Here is a 25534-nt window from a genome sequence, read left to right on the forward strand (position 1 = left end):
CCTCCACTAAGTCCTCTGCAGTGGCCCAACATACTTCTCTGACATGCCAGGGTTTGATTAAATTGACATGATAAGTCTGTTTCCTTCCCTGCTCATTCCTCACCTCATAAGTAACCGGCCCCAATCGTCTGACTACCGTCATCGGTCCTCTCCAGTTACCACTAAATTTGTGAGGATTATCCGAGACCATAATTAGCACTTTATCCCCTATTCCAACCTCTCTTTCTTGAGTTTTTTTGTCATATGAAGCTTTCTGATATTGCTGGGCCGCCTGCAATTTCTCTCTAGAGTAGGCCCCCAACCGCCTCAGGCGCTCCTTTAGATCGTGTAGGTAAGCTACCACGGTGCTATCTTCTAGCTCCGGGGGTACCCACCTCTCCTTCACTATGTCTAAGACTCCCCGGGGAGCTCGCCCAAAGAACAACTCGAATGGGGACACCCCTAGAGAGGCCTGGACACACTCCCTCGTTACATACAGGACAAACGGTAGTAACTGATCCCATTTCTCTAAGCTAGGGCCCAATCCCTTCCTAAGCAATGTCTTCAAGGTCTTATTAAACCTTTCTACCAGTCCATTTGTTTGAGGGTGATACGCAGAAGTGCAAATGTGGACAATGCCGAAGGCCTCCCATACCTGGGCTAGTGCCCGTGATCTAAAATTGGACCCCCTATCAGTAAGCACCTCCCGAGGAAACCCCACTTCACAAAAAATGTGAATCAGTTCCGCAGCAATAACTTTGGCCGATATGCTGCGTAAAGGAACCGCCCACGGGAATCGCGTAGCCATATCCATAATCACTAAAATGTAAGCGAACCCCCGGGTAGATTTTTGAATAGGTCCAATTACATCCATTGCGATCCGCCCCAGCGGAGTCCCTATCCGGGGCAATGGATGCAAAGGGACCCTCCCCGGACTCTGTTCGGATACCTTCTGGCATAAAGGACATGACTCACAATACTTTCCCACTTCTTTATATATACCGGGCCAATAAAAGCGTCTTAACAACTGGGAGACAGTATTCTGGGCTCCTTTATGTCCCCCCAAAGGGTGATCATGCGCCAGCCGTAACAGTAGACCCCGAAACCCCCGGGGCACCACTAACTGCCTCCTACCGTCCTCCCTTCCCTGCCCAGCATTTTCCCGGAAAAGAAGTCCCTTATCAATCACAAAACCTGGGCCCTGAGCTCCTCTGGTCCCCTCCCTTGCTCGCTCCCAGGCATACTGCAGAGTGGGGTCCGCCTGCTGCTCCCTCTCAAAAGAAGGGAATTGTTCCTTTAACTCCCCTGCCTCAGCTGGGAAGTTAGTCTCCTGCTCCAGCTCCTTCATAGCTAGAGCTCTCTGCCGCTGAACAGCCTTCTTATGCCCCCCGGTATCTCTGGTTTTCCCTGGGTCCCCCAATACCTCCATCTGGAAAGGGAATATACCCGATAAAGTCTGCTCCTGCCCCTCCCCCTCCTTCTGCTGCGACCGAGTAACTACTAAGCCTTCTCTCTCCCTTAAATACTGTGAGAATGGGGGCCAGTCCCTTCCCAAGATAAGGGTTTGAGGCAGCCTGGGCAGCACCGCCACCCAGACCCAATGAGCTCCCAACGGTCCCACTATCCTCACCTGACGCAGCGGGTATCTACTCGAAGCCCCATGCACACACTGTATAGTGACCTCCTGTTGCCTCCTTCCCACCCTTCCAGCCCCTTTCACCCTGATCTGTTCCCACAAGGACTGGGCCATCATGGTTTGATCCGCGCCGGAGTCCAACAGGCCTACCACCTCCACCCCCATCACCTCCACTGGTTGGCAGAACTCCTGCCCAACCCCCCCCCTCCCTCCGGCCACCAATTGCAATTTAACCACACAGTCCCTCCGCACATGGCCCTTCCTCCCACACCGATAACACATTCTCTCATCCCCCTTACCCCCCCCCCCCCAACTCCTCATAGCCTTTCCTTCCGGAGCCTTGCTCCCCTTAGGACTACCCAGACCACCCCCCGGCTGGGTCCCTTTGCGGGCACAATGCTGCGATTCTAGGAAGCACTCCATGCTCTGAATTGCTTCCTCCAGGGTTCCGCAGCCCCGTTTAATCAAATCTACTTGCAGCCCCCTTGGCAAGGACTCCAAGAACTGTTCCAGAACTAGATCTTCCATTATCTGTTGCATTGCCCTTCGTTCTGGCTCTAGCCATTTCCCAGCCAAATCACTTAATTTCTGAGCCAGCACCCTAGGCGTTTCCCCTTCTACCCACTTGAACTCCCGAAACCTCCTCCTGTACGCCTGTTTACTTAGTCCAAATCTGTCCAAAATAGCTGCTTTCAGCCTGGTATAGTCTGTTATGTGTCCCGTAGGTAGGGCCCGAAAGGCAGCTAAAGCCTCCCCAGACAGAGCAGGAGCTAGTCTTATCGTCCATTGCTCCTGCGGCCACCCCGCTGCTACCGCCACCCTCTCAAAGGCTCCCAGATAATCTTCAATGTTATCTGCTTCAGTCAACTTTCCCCACGGAAGCCAATTCACCCCCACATGCCCTACCAGTCCAGGAGGTCCCTCGGCCCGTCCATTAGCACCGCCCTCGCCAGGCACCTGCCCTCTGCCGCCGCCTCGTAGGAGTTCCTGAAAAAGGTCCAACAGGGGTTGTTGCTGAGCTCTGGAAGCCGCCAACGACTCCTCCATAAGCTTATGTGCCATTTCTTGCTGCTTTTGGAATTGATGGGTCATAAAGGCGAACATCTCCTTCGGATCCATCCCGACTACCTGGACCCACCACCTACAAGAAAAAAGGAGAGAAAAAACACCAAGTGTGGCCTTTTCACAACACTCTTACTTTTCCCTCCAACCCCTCCCAGCTCCCGATATGCTCACCAGAAGCTGGAGGGTTTTCCGCCTGCGGGTTTCAGCTCCCCAGCTTCCTGCTTGGATCTCTCCTCCACATCCGCCTTCGGCTCACTGGAACATGGGGCTCGATTCAGAATCCCACCACTGCCACCATTTGTCAGCTCGCACCTCTCCGTGCTGTCCGCTCTCCCTTAGACACCCCTCCGTGCTGTCCTTCTTCGCCCGCCCAATTGGGGCTAATCCTCCTGCTCCACCACACTCCTGCTTCTTCGACTAAGTTCACTCTAGTCAACAGTAAGCCAATTAGCTCCAGCTTCACCGTCCTACCAAACAGGATATTTCTCTTTGTGAAGCCCAGAGAACTCCCCTCTGTCCCCCCGGGCTTTCCCCTTAGGGATAGTCCTGCATCTACTTAGAGCAGACCCCGTATTCGGGGTAGTTAAGATAAGCCCCCGAGTTTACTTACTCCCTGACCCTCCCCAGCCCCAGGTTAGGAGGCCAAATGCTTCTCTCCTAGCCCTGTTCTGAGCACAGGCCCCTTCAGTCTCTTCCCCTCCCCCCCCCCCCCTTGTAGAATTCTCATACAAGGTTCCACTTGCCAGTTCAAATGTTTTTCAGATCAAAGCTTTTCCTCTACTATATGAATCCACTCCTTGGGCTAGCAATTCCTACTTGCTACCCTAGGGACCCACCTCCCTCATTTGCCAGCACTGCTACCTGACAACCCCCCACACAGGTCTGGAATTCATACAGTTTCCCCTGGACTTACTTTTCTTTAGCCCCTTCCCTGCTACGAGCAAAAGCTGTCAAGTCCATCTCCTCAGGCTCCCCCCCTTCTCCTCCTGCTTGCCAGTCCATATGCTCGTTCACTCCCTCCCCCAGCAGGTGTGCCTCATTCCCCTCCTCAGACTTCATTTCCCAATCAGCCTCCTCCTCCCCCTTTCTCCGGGCAGGAAAGTCCTCCCCCTCCTGTTTCCTACTCAACTCAGGCTTCTGGGACTTGTAGTCTCTGTAGTCCCCCTTTCTCCGGGCAGGAAAGTCCTCCCCCTCCTGTTTCCTACTCAACTCAGGCTCCTGGGACTTGTAGTCTCTGTAGTCCCCCTCACTCCTCTTGAGCTTCCTATATGGCAGGAGGGCCCCCCTTCTCCCTTTCCCCTTCTGTTTATCTACCCATTCCTCACAGTATCTGTGTTTATGCACCTCTTGTGCACATAAATATCTAGAATACTAGCACTTGTGTGCGTAAGTGAACACTTAACTCATGAAAGTGCCAGCAGGGCACTTAAGGACCATTCTGTCATGGTGCACGGAACTTACATAGTGCATAAATGCAAAGGGAGGCATGCACATGGGCATGGTCCCATTAACTCATGTAACTTACAGAGGTGCTTGTCCTTAAGCCTGTTCTATGGCTGGTGTAACTGCAGATGTGTAAATGTTAGGTGTACTAATACCGGGTTAGGCTTAGTGTTCTATAACAGGTGCCCTTATAGATTAGGCTCTTACTGTACATCCTCAGAGCTCCTAAATGGAGTCGCCCAGTTATAGAATTGGCCCCTTGGAGGGACATAATTGAACGTCGCCGGTGAAATAGATCGCTGGCGATCTATTTTGGCGGCGGCGCTACAGCTGGCTGGAACCGTATTATCGAAAAAGATGGCCGGCCATCTTTTTTTTTTTCGATAATACGGTTTAGCCCAGCCTAATGCCAGAGTTCGCCGGGTTTGAGATGGCCGGTTTTGTTTTTCAGCGATAATGGAAAAAAATGCCGGCGATCTCCAACCTGGCGACATCCAAGGCATTTGATCGTGGGAGGAGCCAGCATTTGTAGTGCACTGGTCTCCCTGACATGCCAGGACACCAACCGGGTACCCTAGGGGGCACTTCTCAAAATTGTAAAAAAAAAATATACAAATACCTCCCAGGTGCATAGCTCCCTTACCTTGGGTGCTGAGCCCCCCAAATCCCCCCCAAAACCCACTCCCCACAACTCTACATCACTACCATAGTCCTTATGGGTGAAGGGGGGCACCTACATGTGGGTACAGTGGGTTTGGGGGGGGGGGGTTGAAGGGCTCAACACTTACCACCACAAGTGTAACAGGTAGGGGGAGGATGGGCCTGGGTTTACCTGCCTGAAGTCCACTGCAACCAACATAAACTGTTCCAGGGACCTGCATACTGCTGTCAGGGAGCTGGGTATGACATTTGAGGCTGGCATACGGGCTGGCAAAAAAGTTGTTTATTTTTATTGTTTTAGTGTGGGAGGGGGTTGGTGATCACTGGGGGGGAGTATGGGGAGGTCATCCCCCATTCCCTCCGGTGGTCATCTGGTCAGTTGGGGCACCTTTTTGAGGCTTGGTCGTGAAAATAAAAGGACCGAGTAAAAGCATCGAAATACTGATTAACGCTGCTTTTTTTTTTTTTCCATTATCCGCAAAAGCCGGTCATCTGGTAGCCACGCCCATGCCTGCCCATGTCCCGCCTTTGCTTCGCCGCCGACATGCCCCCTTGAACTTTCGCTGGCTTGGCGATGGTGTCAAAAAAGCAGCTTTCGATTATACCAATTTCGCCGCTTTTGCGAGATCGCCGGCCATCTCCCGATTTATGTCAGAAGATTGCCGACGATCACTTTCGAAAATAAGCCTGTTAGTGTCTAATAGCAGGTATGAAATTGCAGTAGCTGTTTCTAGGTTCCCTGGTTAAATCTTTTGCAGGTTTTTCACTTAGGCTATTTTTCTGCTTGAAGAAGTTTGTGTTTGGGGCTTTCTTGATACTGGCTGTTGCTTAACCTAAACAGCAATGTTACATTATTAAGTGTCTCTTTAGTAACCCTTGCTTCTCTTCTAGGTTTGGGTATTTGTGTAATTTTTATAAATGGACAGTTGAATTAAACCTGGTTGAGATAGATAAGTCCTTGCTGTAAACTATTTACACTCTTGATTTTTTTTTTAGAACTTATCTAAACATCTTAAAGCAAGCATGTTTTAAACGTGAGACCTCTTAATATTTTATATGATATGCAAGTTCTAGAAGTTAACATTGTTAATGATCTGTTGAGGAATGCCTTACCCAAATCAGTAAAATCTACCCAGATCTATCTAAATTTCAGAAAATTATTGAAGTCCGTACTTTTTAAAAAAGCTTATTCTCCAGGTTCAACATAATTTTGTTTAACTTTTAGTATTAACAAGGTTTAAGGTCACTAATTAACTTTATTATCTTTTTACATGTTGTTTTAAAGGATATTTACTATCTTACTATCTGCTGTATAATTGTACTTGTACTGTAGCCTGTACTGTAGCCTTCCTACTGATTACTGTAAGCCACATTGAGCCTGCAATTAGTGGGAAAATGTGGGATATAAATACATTAAATAAATAAATAAATCTGTTTGTGTTAAATACTAGATCTTGACACCATTCTTACTAAGAAGACTGAAATCAGATGTTACTCTTGAAGTCCCTCCAAAAAGAGAAGTCATAGTCTATGCACCGCTGTCACAGAAGCAGGAAAGTTTCTATACTGCTATAGTGAACCGCAGCATTATGAAAATACTTGGACAAGAAAAGGTAAACTCTGCAGTTCATTTGCATTGATAGAGATGACATGAAGTACATTTGAATCAGATTAAAAGGACCAATGCGATGTAGAGGGAAACATAAACCATAGAAACACTATCTCAGTATCTACATGCTACTTAATAATTGTCACCAATCCCCCAAAACTTATGAAAATCTTTAACACATTTTAACATTTTTGTTGTGGATCCTCAGAAGCATGGCTAGCTGAAAGCAATTTTTTAAGCAAAAAATATGTATACATAAAATTTTGCCAGAGTCTTCTGGCGCGCATGCGCGAACGACTTCCTGCCCGTCGCGCAAGCGTGTCCCTAAAGTTTTTTCTTATCCGCAGACGAGGTGACAGGGTTTTATTCTGTGCTCCTCGTAAGGCCCAGGAAACGAGTCTGACGATTTTAATTCCATTTTTCTTTATTTTTCTTTTCTGTTATTTTCTCTTAAAAAAAAAAACTCCCATAGCTAACTTCCTTAGCATCCCTCCGGACCAGCCCAGAATGTGACTGATGGGTTGTGCACGCCTTCCAGCAGGTGGAGACTGAGAAAAAAACTGATTCTAGAGAGAGCCAGTAAGAGCCCTTGGCAACAAGAGAAAGATCCAGTAATCTCAGTCTCCAGCAGGTGGAAGATGGTGAGCCCTTCAGTCTCATTCTTTATATTATATTTTAATATCTTGGTTTGGGTGAATTTATTTCTTCTGTGCATCCGGATATATTAAAAAAAAAAAAAAACAACTGTTATTTAGAGGCAGAGGCCCATGGGGGTCTCTTAGCGCCCGGGGGTGTCAAACTCGGGTGGCCGGGTCCCTCCCCCTGTGTCCTCCCTGATATTCTTTTAAGCTGTATTTGAGTAATAAAAAAAAAAAAAAAGAGGAAATCTCAGCACAGAAAGGCAGTTTCCTCAACCTCTTCAGGGGAAGAGCTTTTCAGGCAGGGAGAGGCAGCCATGAGAGAAATTAAAAAAAAAAAAAAGACGAGCTGGTTCTCTGCCCTTTACTTTCTCTTTAAACGAGCAAGACAGCTTCTCACTTTGACAGTTTGCTTCTGTTTTTTTCTGGCTTCTGTTTTGGTTCACAGTTGGCTTAGGCAGACGCGATGGCAGAGAAGCTCCATCGCTGTTCAGTCTGTCAGCGGCAGGGAGTCAGCTTGAGCGTTGCTTGTAAGTTTTGCATCGCGGTAGATGCTTCGTCGGAACAGGGGCTGTAAAAATGTTGGCGCCGTTAGCAGGGGGTTTCCGATTCGGCAGTTTTTAAGTGCGGTAGGGTCAACATCACTGGCAGCGCCGATTTCAGCGGGAAATGCCATTCTGTCTTCCCCTCTAAATGCTGCATCCCTGCCTGTTTCACCGGCCTCTCTACCAGCGCTGCTTCAGACGCCTGTTTCTTCAGTGGGTGAAGGTGGCTTCCCGCCTGACTTTGTGGTACAAATGTACTAAGCTTGAAAGCTGCTCCAGTAGAGGCTTTAGTGAAGAAGGAGAGCTAAGCAGCGGCTGCTAAGCGGCCCAGGCAGTTTTGAGATTTAGAAGAGGATTTTTCTTCTGATTTGGACCAGGAAATGCCATCCTTGGAGGAGACGTAGGTGTTTCCGGAAGGTCATTTTCCTGAGGACCTCAGTCAGCTGGAAGGTGGTGTGGAGCCTCTCTCTGCGGGGGAGGATCCTTCAGTGGTGTGAATTTTTCATAAAGATGACCTGCAGGAACTTATCTCTCAGGTTTCCACTACCTTGCGATTTGAGGAGCAGGAGACTCCAGTGGCGGAGTCCAGAAAGGTGGATTTACTGGTGAAAGGTATTCGTAGGCCAGGTAAAACTTTTCCAGTGCATTAGGATATTAGGGACATCATTCAGGCACAGTGGGAGGTTCCGGATTCTGCCTTTCGTCTTGCCAGATCCATGCTCAAGCTTTATCCTGTTCCGGATTCAGACAAGGATCTTTCACACCCTGCAGTGGTGGATGCCGTAGTGTCCGCAGTCACTAAACGAAATACGGTTTCCGTGGATGGCGGGACGGCTTTGAGAGATGTCCAGGATCGCCGTATAGAATCCTTGTTAAAGAATAGTTTTGATGTTTCTGCTCTGGCCGTGCAGGCTGCTATCTGTGCTTCTTTAGTAGCGAGAGCCTGTTTTCTTTGCTCTGAAAAGGTCTTGGACTGTTCTGTTGATTTTTCAGTGATAGATGCCGAAGTAGCGAAGTTGGAAATGGGTTTGGCCTTTTTGGCGGATGCTCTTTACGACTTGCTTCGGGCCTCTTCTAAGTCTATGGCTCTTTGCGTGGCAGCCCGTCGCTCTCTTTGGCTTCGTGGCTGGTCTGCGAATGCGGCCTTTAACATTACATAGTAACATAGTATATGACGGCAGAAAAAGACCTGCACGGTCCATCCAGTCTGCCCAACAAGATAAACTCATATGTGCTACTTTTTTGTGTATACCTTACCTTGATTTGTACCTGTCTTTTTCAGGGCACAGACCGTATAAGTCCGCCCAGTACTATCCCCGCCTCCCAACCACCAGCCGCGCCTCCCACCACCGGCTCTGGCACAGACCGTATAAGTCTACCCAGCACTATCCCCGCCTCCCAACCACCAGCCATGGCACAGACCGTATAAGTCTGCCCAGCACTAGCCCCGCCTCCCAACCGTCTCTGCCACCCATTCAAGGCTAAGCTCCTGAGGATCCCTTCCTTCTGAACAGGATTCCTTTATGTTTATCCCACGCATGTTTGAATTCCGTTACCGTTTTCCTCTCCACCACCTCCCGCGGGAGGGCATTCCAAGCATCCACCACCCTCTCTATGAAAAAATACTTCCTGACATTTTTCTTAAGTCTGCCCCCCTTCAATCTCATTTCATGCCCTCTCGTTCTACCGCCTTCCCATCTCTGGAAAAGTCTCTGACCTGGATCATTCAGTCCAGCAGAGTATGGCGGATGTTCCTTGCCGGAGGGATAACCTTTTTGGTGAGAAAGTAGAGAATCTAGTTGACCAGCTCAAGAAGCACAATGATGCTATGGATTCTCTCTCCCGCCGGGCGTCTTCTGCTACTGCCTCCTCATCTAGGAGGTTTTTTGGAGGCAAGAGGAGTGCTCCCTATTCCTATGCTAGGCATAGGTACACTCCTGCTTCTCGGCAGCCTGCAGAGGCTCAGTCCCAGCGCGCTTGTTCTTGTCAACAGCGTGCGCCTAAGGCCACTGCGGCTCCCCAGCAAAAGCAAGGGACGGGCTTTTGACTGGCTCCAGTTTAGCATATCCTCAAGTAAACATGTCCGTACCGGACGACTTGCCGGTTGGGGGAAGGTTAATGTCTTTTCACCAAAGGTGGTCTCTTATAACCTCCGACTGGTGGGTTCTTCAAATTCTCCGGTTAGGATACACCCTCAATCTGGACTCCAAGCCTCCAAATTGCCCAGTCCTACAGCTCCCAGCACAAGCAGGTACTTGCAGAGGAACTCTCCGACCTTCTACAGGCCCAAGCGGTCGAACCCGTTCCACCAGGGGAAGAAGGGCTGGGATTCTATTCCAGGCACTTTTGTGCAAAAGAAAACGGGGGGGATGCGTCCCATCCTAGACCTAAGGGCCCTGAACATATTTCTTATCCGAGAAAAGTTTAGGATGGTTTCCCTGGGCACCCTTCTTCCCATGATTCAGGAAAACGATTGGCTATGCTCTCTGGACTTAAAGGATGCTTACACACACATCTTGATACTTCCAGCTCACAGGAAGTATCTTTGATTTCAGCTGGGAACACAGCACTTTCAGTACCGTATACTGCCTTTTGGCCTGGCGTCTGCGCCCAGAGTGTTTACCAAATGCCTAGCTGTAGTCGCAGCGTCACTGTGCAGACTGGGAGTGTATGTGTTTCCTTATCTCGACGATTGGCTGGTGAAGAGCACTTCGAAGGAAGGGTGCTCTGGAGTCCATGCGAATGACTATTCAGATGCTAGAGCTACTGGGGTTCGTCATAAATTATTCCAAGTCCCATCTCACCCCAGTCCAAAAATTGGAATTCATTGGAGCTCTGTTGAACACTCAGACAGCTCGAGCTTAGCTTCCCGAGGCAAGGGCAGACAACCTTCTGTCCCTGGTGTCCATGGTTTGAGCGTCTCAGCAGGTCACGGCTCGGCAGATGTTGAGACATCTGGGGCACATGGCCTCCACAGTTCATGTCACGCGCATGGCACATCTACATATGAGATAAGCTCAATGGACCCTATTTTCCCAGTGGTTTCAAGCTGCGGGGGATCTAGAGGAGTCTCTTCGGTGGTGGATGATTCAATCCATTTTGACCATGGGACGACCATTCCAAGTTCCTCAGCCACGAAAAGTGCTGACAACAGATGCATCTCTCCTGGGGTGGGGAGCTCATGTAGATGGGCTCCACACTCAGGGAGCCAGTTGTACTGCTATGGATTTACAGCCTGTCTCACTGACACAGACTATCCAATAAGTACCGTGGATTCTTTTGGATTCGTAATAAGTAAACGAAACCTTTATTAGGGAAGCTAAATATTACAATGATTAAGATATATACAATGGTTAGCACATATACAATGATTAGCTCTATAAACACAATGGTTAGCTGTATAAACAATCATTACATCACTGGTCTCTACATCTAAGCAATGCAAAGAGTTTTTAGACCAGGAAAGAAACACTAATTACACTATACATACAATCATCACTGGTCTCCATCATACAGGCTCTTATCAACAGCTGGGGGGGCCCGGTTCACAGCGAGAGCTAGGAGCTTGGGACCAGGAACAACAAACCCTCTGCGCAGTCCGTACGTTACAGATGAACCCAAACTCCGCTGTGACAAGCCCTCCCTTTTATTAGGCTCTGAGCCCATGTCCAGAGCTAAGGAAAGTTACAGAAAGCTTCTATGGAAAATTACAGAATGCTTCTCTGCTTACGTCTGTGGGAACATGTTTTCCCAAGTCCAGGTGGCCAAGCTGGGCCTGGGAAATAAGTGCCATCCTCCCCTTTGCATACCAAATTAATTAGAGCTGTGTCTTGTCTTCTGCATCCCAACTTTATTTTTATATTTACAAGAAAAGTTAGTCAAAGACAGAGTTGAAAAACAGTCTTTTAAAATTCACTTCCATTAAACCTGGTCCTTTCAGGAAAGAGGTTTGCAGATCAACCTCCTGGAATTAAGAGCAATCTGGAATGCTCTAAAGGCTTTCAGAGATTGGCTGTCCAACCAAGTAATCTTTATTCAGACAGACAATCAGGTTGCCATGTATTACACCAACAAGCAGGGGGGCACCAGATCTCACCCTCTGTGTCAGGAAGCCATCCAGATGTGGCTTTGGGCTCGCCATCACGGCATGTTTCTCCAAGCCACTTATCTGGCCAACAGGTTGAGCAGTATAATGCAACCTCACGAGTGGTCACTGAACATTGGCATAGTCCGCAAGATCTTCCGAATGTGGGGCACCCCCTTGGTGGATCTTTTTGCCACTCAGATCAATCACAAGGTCCCTCAGTTCTATTCCAGACTTCAGGCCCACGACAGATTAGCGTCAGATGCCTTTCTCCTACATCTCCTTCTGTATGCGTATCCTCCCATACCTCTAGTAGGGAAGACTTTGCTGAAACTCAAGCAAGACTGCGGAACCATGATCCTGATTGCACCCTTCTGGTCGCGTCAGATTTGGTTCCCTCTTCTTCTGGAGTTGTCCTCCGAAGAACCGTGGAGATTGGACTGTTTTCTATCACTCAGAACGAGGGGTCGCTTCTACATCCCAACCTCCAGTCTGTGGGTCTCACGGCCTGGATGTTGAGAGCTTAGAATTCGCCTCATTGGGTCTTTCAGAGGGTGTCTCCCAAGTCTTGCTTGCTTCCAGAAAAGATTCCACGAAGAAATGTTATTCTTTCAAATGGAGGAGATTTGCCGTCTGGTGTGACAGCAAGGCCCTTTATCCTCTTTCTTGTCCTACACAGACCCTGCTTGAATACCTTCTACACTTATCAGTCTCGCCTCAAAACCAACTCAGTAAGGGTTCATCTTAGTGCGATTAGTGCCTATCATCGCCATGTAGAGGGTAAGCCTATCTCTGGACAGCCTTTAGTTCGCTTCATGAGAGGTTTGCTTTTGTCAAAGCCCCCGGTCAAACCTCTACCAGTATCATGGGAACTCAACGTCGTTTTCACCCAGCTGATGAAAACTCCTTTTGAACCACTGAATTCCTGCCATCTGAAGTACTTGACCTGGAAGGTCGTTTTCTTTGTGGCTGTTACTTCAGCTTGTAGGGTCAGTGAGCTTCAGACCTTAGTAGTACCTGCACCTTATATCAAATTTCATCACAACAGAGTAGTCCTCCGCACGCACTCTGTTCCTGCTAAAGGTGGTGTCAGAGTTCCATCTAAACCAGTCAATTGTCTTGCCAACATTCTTTTCCCGTCCTCATTCCCGCCCTGGCGAAAGCTGTTTGCACACCTTGGATTTCAAGAGAGCATTGGCCTTTTACGTGGAGCGGACAAAGCCCTTTAGACAGTCCGCCCAATTGTTTGTTTCTTTTGATCCCAACAGGAGGGGAGTCGCCATTGAAAAACACACAATCTCCATTTGGCTAGCAGATTGCATTTCCTTCACTTATGCCCAAGCTGGGCTGACTCTGGAGGGCCATGTCACGGCTCACAATGTTAGAGCCATGTTGGGCGTCAGTGGCTCACTTAAAGTCAGCCTCCATTGAGGAGATTTGCAAGGCTGCAACGTGGTCACCAGTCCACACATTCACATCTCACTACTACCTTCAGCAGGATACCCGACGCGACAGTCGGTTTGGGCAGTCGGTGCTGTAGAATCTGTTCAGGGTTTAGAATCCAACTCCACCCCCCTAGAACCATTTTTGTTCACTTCCAGGCTGCACTCTCAGTTCTTTATGGTTTCAGGTCAATCTATGTTATGTCCTTGCTTTTGTGAGGCCCAATTGACCAATGTTCATTGTTTTGAGTGAGCCTGGTTGCTAGGGATACCCCACATGTGAGAACAAGCAGCCTGCTTGTCCTCGGAGAAAGCAAAGCTACATACCTGTAGCAGGTATTCTCCGAGGACAGCAGGCTGTTTGTTCTCACAAACCCGCACACCTCCCCTTTGGAGTTGATCTGTTTTCTTTTTATGCTTTTGATTTAACTGAGGAACGCGGTGCGCACTGCATGCGCGCCAGAAGACTCTGGCAAAATGTTTTTTTAATATTTTGCTTGCAAAATGCCGATTCCTGGGCCGATGCGGACGTCGACCCACATGTGAGAACAGTCAGCCTGCTGTCTTCTGAGAATACCTGCTAAAGGTATATATCTTCACTGTCTGGCTGACAAACTGAGCAGGGTAATGCAACCTCATGAATGGTTGCTGAACATGGGCGTTGCCCGCAAGATCTTCCGAGCATGGGGCACCCCCTTGGTGGATCTCTTTGCCACTCCAATCAATCACAAGGTCCGTCAGTTCTGTTCTAGGCTTCAGGCCCATGACAGATTAGCGGCAGATGCCTTTCTCCTGCATTGGGGATAAGGCCTTCTGCATGTGTATCCTCCTATACCTTTAGTAGGGAAGACTTTGCTGAAACGCAAGCAAGACTGCAGAACCATGATTCTGATTGCACCCTTCTGGCCGTGTCAGATTTGGTTCCCTCTTCTTCTGGAGTTGTCCTCCGAGGAACTGTGGAAATTGGAGTGTTTTCCAACCCTCATCAGCCAGAACGAGGGAACGCTTCTACATCCCAACCTCCAGTCTCTAGCTCTCACGGCCTGGATGTTGAGAGCTTAGAATTTGCCTCTTTGGGTCTCTCAGAGGGTGTCTCCCGAGTCTTGCTTGCTTCCAGGAAAGATTCCACAAAGAGGTGCTACTCTTTCAAATGAAGGAGGTTTGCCGTCTGGTGTGACAGCAAGGCCCTAGATCCTCTTTCTTGTTCTACACAGACCCTGCTTGAATACCTTCTACATTTATCAGAGTCTGGTCTCAACACCAACTCCCTAAGGGTTCACTTTAGTGCGATTAGTGCTTATCATCGCCGTGTAGAGGGTAAGCCTATCTCTGGACAGCCTTTAGTTGTTTGCTTCATGAGAGGTTTGCTTTCGTCAAAGCCCCTGGTCAAACACCAGTGTCATGGGATCGCAACGTCATTTTCACCCAGCTGATGAAAGCTCCTTTTGAGCCACTGAATTCCTGCCATCTGAAGTACTTGACCTTCCAGGTCATTTTCTTGGTGGCTGTTACTTCAGCTCGTAGGATCAGGCCTTAGTAGTGGATGCACTTTATACCAAGTTTCATCACAACAGAGTAGTCCTCCGCACGCACCCTAAGTTGGTACTGGAGTTCCATCTAAACAAGTCATTTGTCTTGCCAACATTTTTTCCCTGTCCTCATGTTCATCCTGGTGAAAGCAATTTGGATACCTTGGACTGCAAGAGAGCATTGGCCTTTTACGTGGAGCGGACAAAGCCCTTCAGACAGTCCGCCCAGTTGTTTCTTTCGATCCCAACAAGAGGGGAGTCACCATCGGAAAATGCACAATCTCCAATTGGCTAGCAGATTGCATTTCCTTCACTTATACCCAAGCTGGGCTGACTCTGGAGGGCACGGCTGCATCAGTGGCTCACAAAGTCAGCCTCCATTGAAGAGATTTGCAAGGCTGCAACGTGGTCATCAGTCCACACATTCACATCTCACTACTGCCTTCAGCAGGATACCTGATGCGACAGACGGTTTGGGCAGTGGTGTACCAAGGGGGGGGGGGCGGTGGGGGCGGTCCGCCCCGGGTGCACGCCGCTGGGGGGGGTGCCACACACCGGTCAGCGTTGTTGGTTGCCATGCTCCTTCTTCCCCGGAACAGGAAGTAACCTGTTCCGGGGCAGAGGGGTCATGGAAACCAACAACGCTGACCGGAGCGCGGCACCCCCCCCCCCCCCCCCCCAGCGGCGTGCACCTGGTGGGGGGGGGTGTCCCTTCGCCGGGGGGGCAGGGCGCATTGGCGATCCGCCCGGGTGTCAGCGCCCCTCGGAACGCCACTGGGTTTGGGCAGTCAGTGCTGCAGAATCTGTTCGGGGTTTAGAATCCAACTCCACCCCCCTTAGACCCATTTTTGTTTGTTCCAGGCTGCGCTCTCAGATATTTCTTCGTAGGTCAATCTTTGTTATGTCCTCGCCGTTGCGAGGCCCAGTTGGCCTTCTTTTCTTGTTTTGAGTGAGCCTGGGTGCTAGAGAGACCCCACATGTGAGAACAAACTTGTCCTCGGAGAAAGCAAAGATACTTACCTGTGGCAGGTATTCTCCGAGGACAGCAGGCTGATTGTTCTCACAAACCCGCCCACCTTCCCTTTGGAGTTGTTTTTGTTTATTTGTTTGCTTTTTGATTTAACTGAAGGAACACGCTCGCGGGATGGGTGGGAAGTCGTCTGCGCATGTGCGGTGCACGTGATTTGCACGCCAGAAGACTCTGGCAAAACTTTTTATGTATACATATTTTTGCTCAAAAAATTGTCATTTCCTGAGCAGACACGGACGTCGACCCACATTAGCCTGCTGTCCTCGGAGAATACTTGCTACAGGTAAGTATCTTCGCTTTTCAACAAATTAGTGATTGGATTCCAAAGCTAAGGATAATCTTCAACAAAAAAAGGCATGACCCATCAGTGTGATTCAATGACCTGTTCTCAGTGGAAAATATCTGTTACAGGCAAACAACTCTGTTTAAAATTGTGTCAAAATGCAACTTGTTGTAGACTTTTATCATTTTTCTTCTTTTTAGTCTAAAGAGCCAGAGGTTGAGTTGTCTGCTTCAGGACGTCCCAAGCGCCGAAGCCGGAAAGTAATTGATTACTGTGAACAGGATGATGATACCCATGATGATATGGAAAAACTTATTAATCAACTTATTAAGCAAGAAGAAGAAAGGAAAGAAAGGTGCTATTTCTGCCTCATAGAAGAATATCATGGATACCCTTGTTTTGTGATTTTGTTTTTGTTTGTTGTTTTTTTAAATATCTGCATAGAACCCTTTATTGTGGGACTGTTAGGTGTTTAGTTACTAGTGGAGGAGTAGTCCAATGGTTAGAGCAATGGAATGAGAACCAGTGGAGCCCGGTTGAAATTCCACTGTGACTCCTTGTGGTCTTGGTCTAGTCATTTAATCCTCCCTTGCCTCAGCTACAAACATAGGAGCTCTTTTACCAAGCTGTGGTAAGCACTATTGCATCCTTACTGCAGTGTTAAGTGTTTACCGTGGGGTGGAATGAGGCATTCCATGGTAATTGTGAAATGTACATGCGCAAACCGCACATTAAAAAGTGTTTTAATTTTTTTGCTGAGGTGGTGTGACTGGGGAGGGGAGGTGGAGAGTGGGCAAGGCTATGCTAATCCGTGCATCAGCATTCCCACATGCTAACTGATTAGTGTGTGAGCCCTTACCGCCACCCATTTTGTAGGTGGTAAGGGCTCACACACTAATCAGTTAGCACAAGATGGCGATGACTGGAATAAAAAAGCTCTCCTTAAGGACCTTCCCTTGTATGACATTGGCAAAGAAGGTGGAACCAATAGAAGCTCAATAGAATGGTTCCCATTCTAAAGGTCTATTCAGTCCCTTCGGTGTCACAGTTTGTAATCTGTATATCCATTTTTGCTCTTTTTGACGCAAGCATTGTGAAATATTACCCCAGCCCTCGCCATCTTGTTGCTAGTCTGAACATTTCCCTGATGGATTCCTCCTGATGATTTGATCAGTGTTAAAGTGGATCAATTCTTTCATCTGACCGGGACTGATGAATTTGTGGAGGTACAAGTGCTGCTGAGATCACTCGGGTGTCTAAGCTAAGTAGTAGTTCCTTAGCGTCCCTCCGGACCGGACCAGGATTGGACTGATGGGTTGTGCTCGCCTACCAGCAGGTGGAGACTGAGAAAAAACTCTGCCTCTAGAGAGCCAATAGGAGCCCTGGCCATGTGACCTTAGCCTCAGTATTTTCTCAGTCTCCCAGCAGGTAGGAAGTGAGCCCATTAGTCTCTCTCCTTTTCTCTTTAGATATTACAGATATTTGTGATAATTCTTCTGTGCCTGGAATTTTATTTAGAGGCTTGACAGGGTTTCCTTTCTCTTCTTTCTTTGACAGCCTCGGGGGTGTTAAACTCGGGTGTCTCGCGTCCACCCCCCTTCCTCCCCATCTCCCTGGCTTAGCAGGGAAGGGCCGTCCCTTTCTCTGGAAAGGTGTACCGTCTTTGGGAGAGGCAGCCACTTTTAACAGGTAGCTGCTTTAAAAGAATTAAATCAAATAAAAGGAAATTCAAAGAAGCAGCCTTTCTTTCCCCAGACTTCTAACGAGCAGGCAGCTCCAGTGTTTTATTATGATTGAGGGGTTATAAAAAAAAAAAAAAAAAAAAACAGAAGAAAATAATTCAGTATCTGTGACTTTAAACAGCGATTTTTCTCGTCAGATTTAATTTCCTCCATTTTCTTGCGTTTTGGCGGCGGCAGTTTAAAAAAAAAAAAAGAAAGGTGCGAACCGCGTAAGCGCGGCCACCTGTTTTTTCCGATATGGCTTAAAAGTTCAAACAGCTGCTGTCGGTCAGCATCGCGCAGTTCACGCAGCCGGAACGTGTAAATTTTGCTCTCCCTTCAAGGTTTCTTCGGGTCCGGTGCTGCCTTCAGTTTTTTCGGGGCCTTTTTCGCCGGCTGTTGTTTCTTCGCCGTTCCACTGGGCTCCGCTTGTTCGGAGGTGTCGGGCGCGCTGTCGACGATCGCCACAGGGCCAGTGGAGCGAACGGCGGCCATTTTGTTTCTCCCTCCATCTTATCAGTCGGGGATCTCTCTGCTGAAGGTAAGGCTGCAGTTCATAGAGCAGTTCGGCTCCAAGATGTGTACACTTTTGTATGTGCTGAACGGCGTATTCTAAAATGCTCTTCACATCAGCAGGCAATATTTGGTTGAAAGGGGGCTCCTTTCATATATGGATATATAACAAGCTTTTCTTCTTTTAAATTTCTATGTATCACGGGGCTGTTAACACTAGTTTTTTCTGGTGCTCAGTCATTTTTCATTGCCTGGTGGAAAATCTACATCTTATCATAATATCATAATTCATTTCAAGCATTTTCCTCAATAGCTGTAGTATTATACAGTGTTTTAAGAACTTTAGAAACTTTCTCTATAGGCATAGAGTAAATTTCTGTCTTTCTCATTCCCTGGTGAATAGGACTACGTTGTCTAAGAGTCAATTGATTGGTACTTTGCAATTCTGACCATAATATCTTAGTTCCTTTCAAGCATTTTACTCCATGCCTATGATGTTATATAGTGTTTTAAGAACTTAACAGACACTCTCAATGGCTGTAGTGTTATACAGTGTTTTCTTTTTCCGACTTTAAGAAGCCTTCTCTAGAGGTATACAGTATATTGTTCAGATGCCATGGGGATATATCAGCTCTTTCATATTCTCTGAGGGACAGTCCTGTCTACCAAGCTCCCAGTCACTCAGCTGCCTTAGCAGGCATGCTTTATTCATGTCTTCCCTTCTTTTCCAACTGCCTTGAAGCCTCTCATATTTCATTTTAGCTTTCTTCTGGTTTTTACAGGACATATGGTCACTTAGAGAATAAAGTCATCCTTTCACTTAAAGATAGTGGACGGTCCTCAAACCATCTACTCGTGTTTGTCTCTATCAGTTCAGCATTGGCAGATTATAAACATCCTGGTTTGGTCCAGTATGCCTATACATACCATCTGCTATCTCTTCCTCTTCCTTAGAGACCTGATGTTATATCAAGCTTTCTTGAATTCAGATACAGTCTTGTCTACACCGCCTTCACCAAGTGGCTGTGGCACAACTTCACTTTTTTCGTTACAGGTAATTTCCAAGTTTGTCCTTTTTCATTTTCATTCTATGCGCCTTCACTCCAGAGTGTTCTTTCAATTGGAAGGGGATTCACTCACTTCCTGTGTATTTATACCATAGGTACATAAGTATGGTTATGCTGGGTAAGGCCTAAAGTCCATTAAGTCCAGCATTCATATCTAATGGGCATAGGTACATAAGTTTTGCCATTCTGGGGAAGCTCAAATGTCCACCTTTCTACAGCCAGAACAGCATTAAAGAAAAAAAAAAAAAAAAAAACCTCTCACGAGAGTATCGAACAGAAATCTCTGCTCCAAAAGCAAGGCTTTGCAGTAATTCTGCAAACTAACGCATACAATATTTGCCATGGCTGTTCACCACTAGGAACACCGGGGACCCTGGGCCTAGGTTCGGTGTTTTAACCTGAAACAAGCTCAACATTCATATCTATTGGGTGTGAGTCTGGTACTACTACTACTACTTAACATTTCTAGAGCGCTACTAGGGTTACGCAGCGCTGTACAAATTAACAAAGAAGGACGTTCCCTGCTCAAAGGAGCTTACAATCTACATCTCAGTGAGGGAGGACGCATGACCGTGGTACGTGGATTAGTGGTATGTGGATTAGGGAGATCCAAGAAATTACAGGCCGGTGAATCAGACGTTCATACTGGGACAATTTTTTTTTTTCTGTCCGGAGCGTACTACCATAGCTGGTGGACTCCTATATTCAGAACTTTCTATATTCAGAACTTACCCAACTATGGAACGCCATAGAGAGAGTGTTGGAGTTTGTAGCCCTATTTAACTGGTGTCCTTGGTCACCCTTCCTCTTCTCCTCAGGATCCAGAGAATGGCTAGTTTTTTGCTTATGCATTAACCGGTCATTTTCAGCAGTACTCTCTCTTCCGTTCTTTTATAGATCTAAGAGGATGTTCATTGCGCTCTTAGGGTCATTTCATTCTTACCTAGACGACTGCCTAATTGGAGAAAGTCTTATCAGCAGAGTTCTCAGGTCACGCACCGGGTGTTGCATTTCTTACAGTCTCTAGGTTGGGTGGTGATTGTAGCCAGGCCTCTCATTTGATCTCTCATTTGATCTCTCATCAGATATCTCTGATTTTCTCTTTGTTTAGTCAGGTTGGCGCAGTCTTTTGTCTCCTCTGCAATCATCCCAGTTTATATTTTTCTTGGTGACCTTGGGCCTTCGGCCATTTCCTCGCTCTATTCTGCAGAATGCAATTTTACTTTCTAATGCCCAAGAAGGAATTTTCCTTCATCCTATTGCGAATCTCAGGGTCATCAATCGCGCTATTTAAGTGTCATCTAGTTATCTCAAGAACCTTAGTTCTGTCATTGGGATGCTTCGTGCAGTACACTTTTTGGCAGAAGCTTTTTTGTATATATATATATTTTTTTTTTTCTGGGGGACCTCAGCAATTCGTTTTACCTTCGGGTGAATTTTGTTTTCCCTACTGACAAACAAGGCGGAGAGAGCTATGTTGGTCCTTGCCATGGCAATGGGTTATGTCATCCGCCAAGGAGGAGTTAAGAGTATACTCTTGAGTTTGTACTCATTTTTTCTTAGTTGTGTCACCCTGCATTTAGGTGAATGGACTCTCATTTTTTCAGCCTTACTTCCTCACTGCGACACTTCAGGGCTATCTCTTTTTGCCTTCAGGCTCACGAACATTTCTTGCTTCTTCCGTTCAGCAACAGTCTTGACGGAGACAGGGACAGATGCCAACGTCCAGCAGGGGTTTTTCAGCCTTCTTTATGCGTTTCTTCCATCATCTCACTAGGTGTTTACGCAGAACCAAGGCACCCTTCTACATCCGGACCCCCAGTCACTCAAACTTATGGCGTGGTTACTGGGTCTGCAACATCTTTGATATTTTCGCAGGAAGTACTTAAAGTTTTAATTGCTTCCAGACAGAAATCTACATTAAAGTCCTATGAATCAAAGTGGCGACGGTTCACTCTGTGGTACTCCTCTCGCCACTTCATTCCACAAACAGTATCCATTTTGCATGTTTTGGAATATCTTCTGCATCTTGCGAAATCTTGTCTGTCTTACTCATCCATTAGAGTTCATTTGGCAGCTCTATCAGTGATGCATGATACTGTTGACAACCGCACGCTTATGCAGCATCCACTGTCAAAGCGGTTTCTTAAAGGAGTCCTGCACCTGTACCTCCCGCTTCGTCCACCAGCTAGGTGAACTAGGTGAACAGACTCTTAAAGTTCTGTTTTCTAGTAGCCATAACTTTTTCTATAAAGTTTTCCTCTTCAAGCAGTGTTTCCCAGTAGCCATTGCAGCAAGTAGATCTATGTGTGGAATACTTCTACGGTTGGTAACTTCTTTTCGGTCTGCTGTAGTTTAAAGTTTTCACCTTTCCCAATCGGTTTTTTCTTATTGGTTTTGTCCTTCTAGCCAGTAGGCGTAAAAGTTTTTCATTGTTTCTAACCCGCTATATCGTGAAGGATCAAGGAAATGAGAATGTCTATTTCTCTTCTCGCTGAGAGGGCAGTTCCACAGCGTATTACAACATATTCCACAACTTCAGAAGCGGGCTCTATTCTTACTATGGCGATTTTTGGTGCTCTCGGTGCACATTGGCAAGTTGGCAACTTAGTCCTAGTTTCATTTTATTTTGCTCATTGGGACACACTACATGTTAGTTGTCGCCAGGTGGCCTATGCAGCATGAACATTTCTCTGCAGTTTTCATAAGGTCCCTCCCTTCAGATTACTGCTTTGGTACTTCCCATCAGTCCAATCCTGGTCCGGTCCGGAGGGACGCTAAGGAAGGAGAAATTAGATCTTACCTGCTAATTTGCTTTCCTTTAGTCCCTCCGGACCGGACCAGGCCCCTCCCATGTTCTCTCTACTCTTTTATTAAGTAGGAAGTGTATTCAGTAGAAAGTGTATTCATTCCTTTACGATTCGTGGAACAATACTATATATATACAGAACTTTACGTGGTCTATACCACTTCTCTGGTGGTTGCTGGTGAGCTCAATTGCTGGAATCTATCTATAAAACCTTAAATACGCCATACCACTTCTCTGGTGAGAGTTGTGGCTGAGCTCAGTTGCTGGAATATCTATAAAACCTTAAATATGATTTACCACTTTTCTGGTGAGAGTTGCTGGTAAGCTCAGTTGATGGAATATATATAAAATCTTAAGTGGGCCATACCACTTCTCTGGTGAGAGTTGCTGGTGAGCTATAAGACAAGTGAGCCATACCACTTCTCTGGTGAGAGTTGCGGGTGAGCTATATTATATGTGAGCCATACCACTTCTCTGGGGAGAGTTGCTGGTGAGCTATATTACATGTGAGCCATATCGCTTCTCTGGTGAGAGTTGCTGGTGAGCTATAGTACAAGTGAGCCATACCACTTCTCTAGTGAGAGTTGCTGGTGAGCTGTAATACATATCGGGCCATACCACTTCTCTGGTGAGAGTTGCTGGTGAGCTCTGATACTTGGCATTGCCGAGTGCTTTGTGGCTGCTAGGATTCCATACGGCACAGAAGGTCTTTCTTTCTTTCCTGCTTTGTTATTCAAATACTGAGGCTAAGGTCACATGGCCAGGGCTCCTATTGGCTCTCTAGAGGCAGAGTTTTTTCTCAGTCTCCACCTGCTGGTAGGCGAGCACAACCCATCAGTCCAATCCTGGTCCGGTCCGGAGGGACTAAAGGAAAGCAAATTAGCAGGTAAGATCTAATTTCTCCTTTTTACTGTGTACATCATAATGTTTTCAGCATCATGATGCTTTTAATGGAAGAGTGTCTTAGTGAATTTGGTAAAATGTTTTCCTCTGTGTTTTGGTCACAATAGTTTTTTAGAGTTTTTTTTTTTTCTTTTTCTTTAAGAGTTGTTTTCTATTGTGGCTTGTTTGAGGATTGAGAGAAACCTATGATGAAGACCATCTCTGTAGGCATCCCTGGCAGTTGAGGTTTTGGTTTTCTTTGTTTGATATTTTATTCACAGACAATTCCCTTAGTTACCATCTAGAGCAAAATTTGAGGTTTTGGTTTCAAGCATTACTGTGTTGCCATTAATGCCAAAAATAGAAAATGGTCCATTTTCTGGCTGCAAGAAAGACCTGCATAAGAGCACGCTAAGGCCACTTTTTGCCACAGCTTTATAAAAGGACCCCTTAGATTGTGAGCCCTCCAGGGACAGAAAAATACCTACTGTACCTGAATGTACACTTTTGGTCTTGTAGGTGGCAATTGTAGGTGGCAATTAAGAATCTAAATAAATGGTTCAGGCACTTAAGTAGCAGGAAATGTACATACTGTAGTGAAGCTGACACAAGCAGTTAGGATCTGATACACCCAAAATATTATTTTACCTGAATATGAGAGATATAATGACTTTGCCAAATAGCATCTATTATAAAAAGGAGTTCTTTGATCAGCAGTGCAAATTAACTTCCAGAATTTTTCCTTTATGAAAAGTAGAAAACATATTTTTCTTTTGATTTTTTTTAATCACAAATGAATCATCCAGTGATGTTGAAGAGCATGAGTCTAGCACCCCCTTAGTTTAGTTTCTTAAAGCATTTCCTTTACTATCTTTCAACAAAAGAGCAGCAAAGCAGTGTATATATTATGGAGTAATTAAAACTAACAGACAAAAAACCAGTACTGATTAAAGCAAGAAGCAAATAAAACATAGAACAATAGTCATATGTAGGGAGGGGAGAAATATCAAAAGTTAGAAGTAGGAACAGATGATTATAAAAGAAGAAGGTATAGTAATTTAAAAAAAAAACAAATTACATCACCATTATCCCTTAACAACTTGCTGTGAGCTACCGGCCCTCGCTATTTAGCAAATCCCAATTTTTTTTTTTTTTAATAGGGTCGTAAGGTGTAATTTAAGTTTAGACCCAAGACCTCTCTCCTCAGACTTGTGAGTAGGAATTCTGCAAAAAAAGGGGCCAAAAACCTGTTAGATAGCTTTTGTGTAAACTCCAGCCAAATCTTCAAGGGCAGAGGGTGTGGAGCTTTCTCCGAGGACAAGCAGGCTGCTTGTTCTCACGACTGGGTTGACGTCCGCGGCAGCCCCCACCAACCGGAAAAAGCTTCGCGGGACGGTCGGCACGCAGGGCACGCCCACCGCGCATGCGCGGCCGTCTTCCCGCCCGTGCGCGACCGCTCCCGCCAGTTACTTTTTTTTCCGCGACTGAGAGAGTCGTGTTTTTGCAACTCTCTCGTTTCAGCCGCCGGAATTTTCGACCGCGTTTACGCGGGTCGTCGCTCTTGGCCTTTTCGGCCTCTTCTTCTTTCGTTTCGTTTGTTATCCAAAAAAAAAAAAAAAAAAAAAGAATTTTGCGCGTGTGGAGCACGCGCTCCTCCCTTTTCCCTCGCTTTCTAGCGGGGACGCCTCGTTGCGGCCTAGTGGCCGCTCGGTCGGTTTCAATTTTCGTGGTGTGATTTTAGCCACCATTGCCGACTTTGACTTCGCCGACGCGATTTTTCCGTCGATGTCCTCGAAGGTCCCGAGTGGATTTAAAAAGTGTGGTCGCTGCGGCCGGCCGATCTCGCAGACCGACACCCACGCTTGGTGCCTCCAGTGCCTCGGGCCGGAGCACAATCTCAAGTCGTGTGCTTTGTGTCTCGGTCTCCGGAAACGGACTCAGGTTGCGAGGCAAGTTCTGCGGGACCGTCTTTTTGGAACTTGCGCCGGCCCCTCGACGTCGACCTCGACGGCATCGGTATCGAAGGCCGGTTCTTCGGTACCGGTATCGATGCCCGAGACATCGGCACCGATGGCAGCGACCCCAGGAGAACAGGTCCCGTCGGCCCGCCGGTCCGCCGGCGAGAGTGGGGTAGAGAGACCGCGTGGGCAGTCGGCCCCGGTCACTCCCTCAACTCGTGAGCCACGGGACCGAACCCTGTCGGACCCGGTACCTCGAGACCGAGGGGGATCGACCTCCTCCTCCTCCATGCCCTCCGGCACCGGTGACGTGCACCGGAAGAAGGACAAGAAGCGCCGTCACCGGGAGCCCTCGGTGCCTGACGAGGAGTCGACGCCGAAGCGTCATCACAGAGAGGAGAGATCTCCGTCGGTGGTGGAGGTACCGACGCGTCGGGGTTCCGGCACCTCGGTGCCGTCTCCTGGCCCCCAGCAGCTTCTGGCACCGACACCCTTACCGGCCCCACCGCCTTTCTCGGCAGCGGGCCTGGACGAGTGCCTCAGAGCCATCCTTCCGGGGCTCCTGGAAGGGCTGATGCGCCAGGCTGTGCCGGCGCCGGGGGTGCTTGCGCCCTCGGCGCCGATGACTGTGGCGCCGGCGA

The 25534-nt window shown here is 47.4% G+C and overlaps 1 protein-coding gene across 1 annotated transcript in view; it reads left to right on the plus strand.

The window, feature by feature from the left end:
• HELLS (helicase, lymphoid specific) overlaps positions 1–25534 on the plus strand; it is a 351006-nt gene that overhangs the window by 214109 nt on the left and 111363 nt on the right. The window contains exons 13-14 of the mRNA XM_030203455.1: positions 6235–6396; positions 16144–16298. Coding sequence (XP_030059315.1) covers positions 6235–6396; positions 16144–16298 — 317 coding nt within the window. The remainder of the gene's footprint in view (positions 1–6234; positions 6397–16143; positions 16299–25534) is intronic.

This window comes from Microcaecilia unicolor, chromosome 5, assembly GCF_901765095.1.
Source record: "Microcaecilia unicolor chromosome 5, aMicUni1.1, whole genome shotgun sequence".
Lineage (NCBI taxonomy): Eukaryota > Metazoa > Chordata > Amphibia > Gymnophiona > Siphonopidae > Microcaecilia > Microcaecilia unicolor.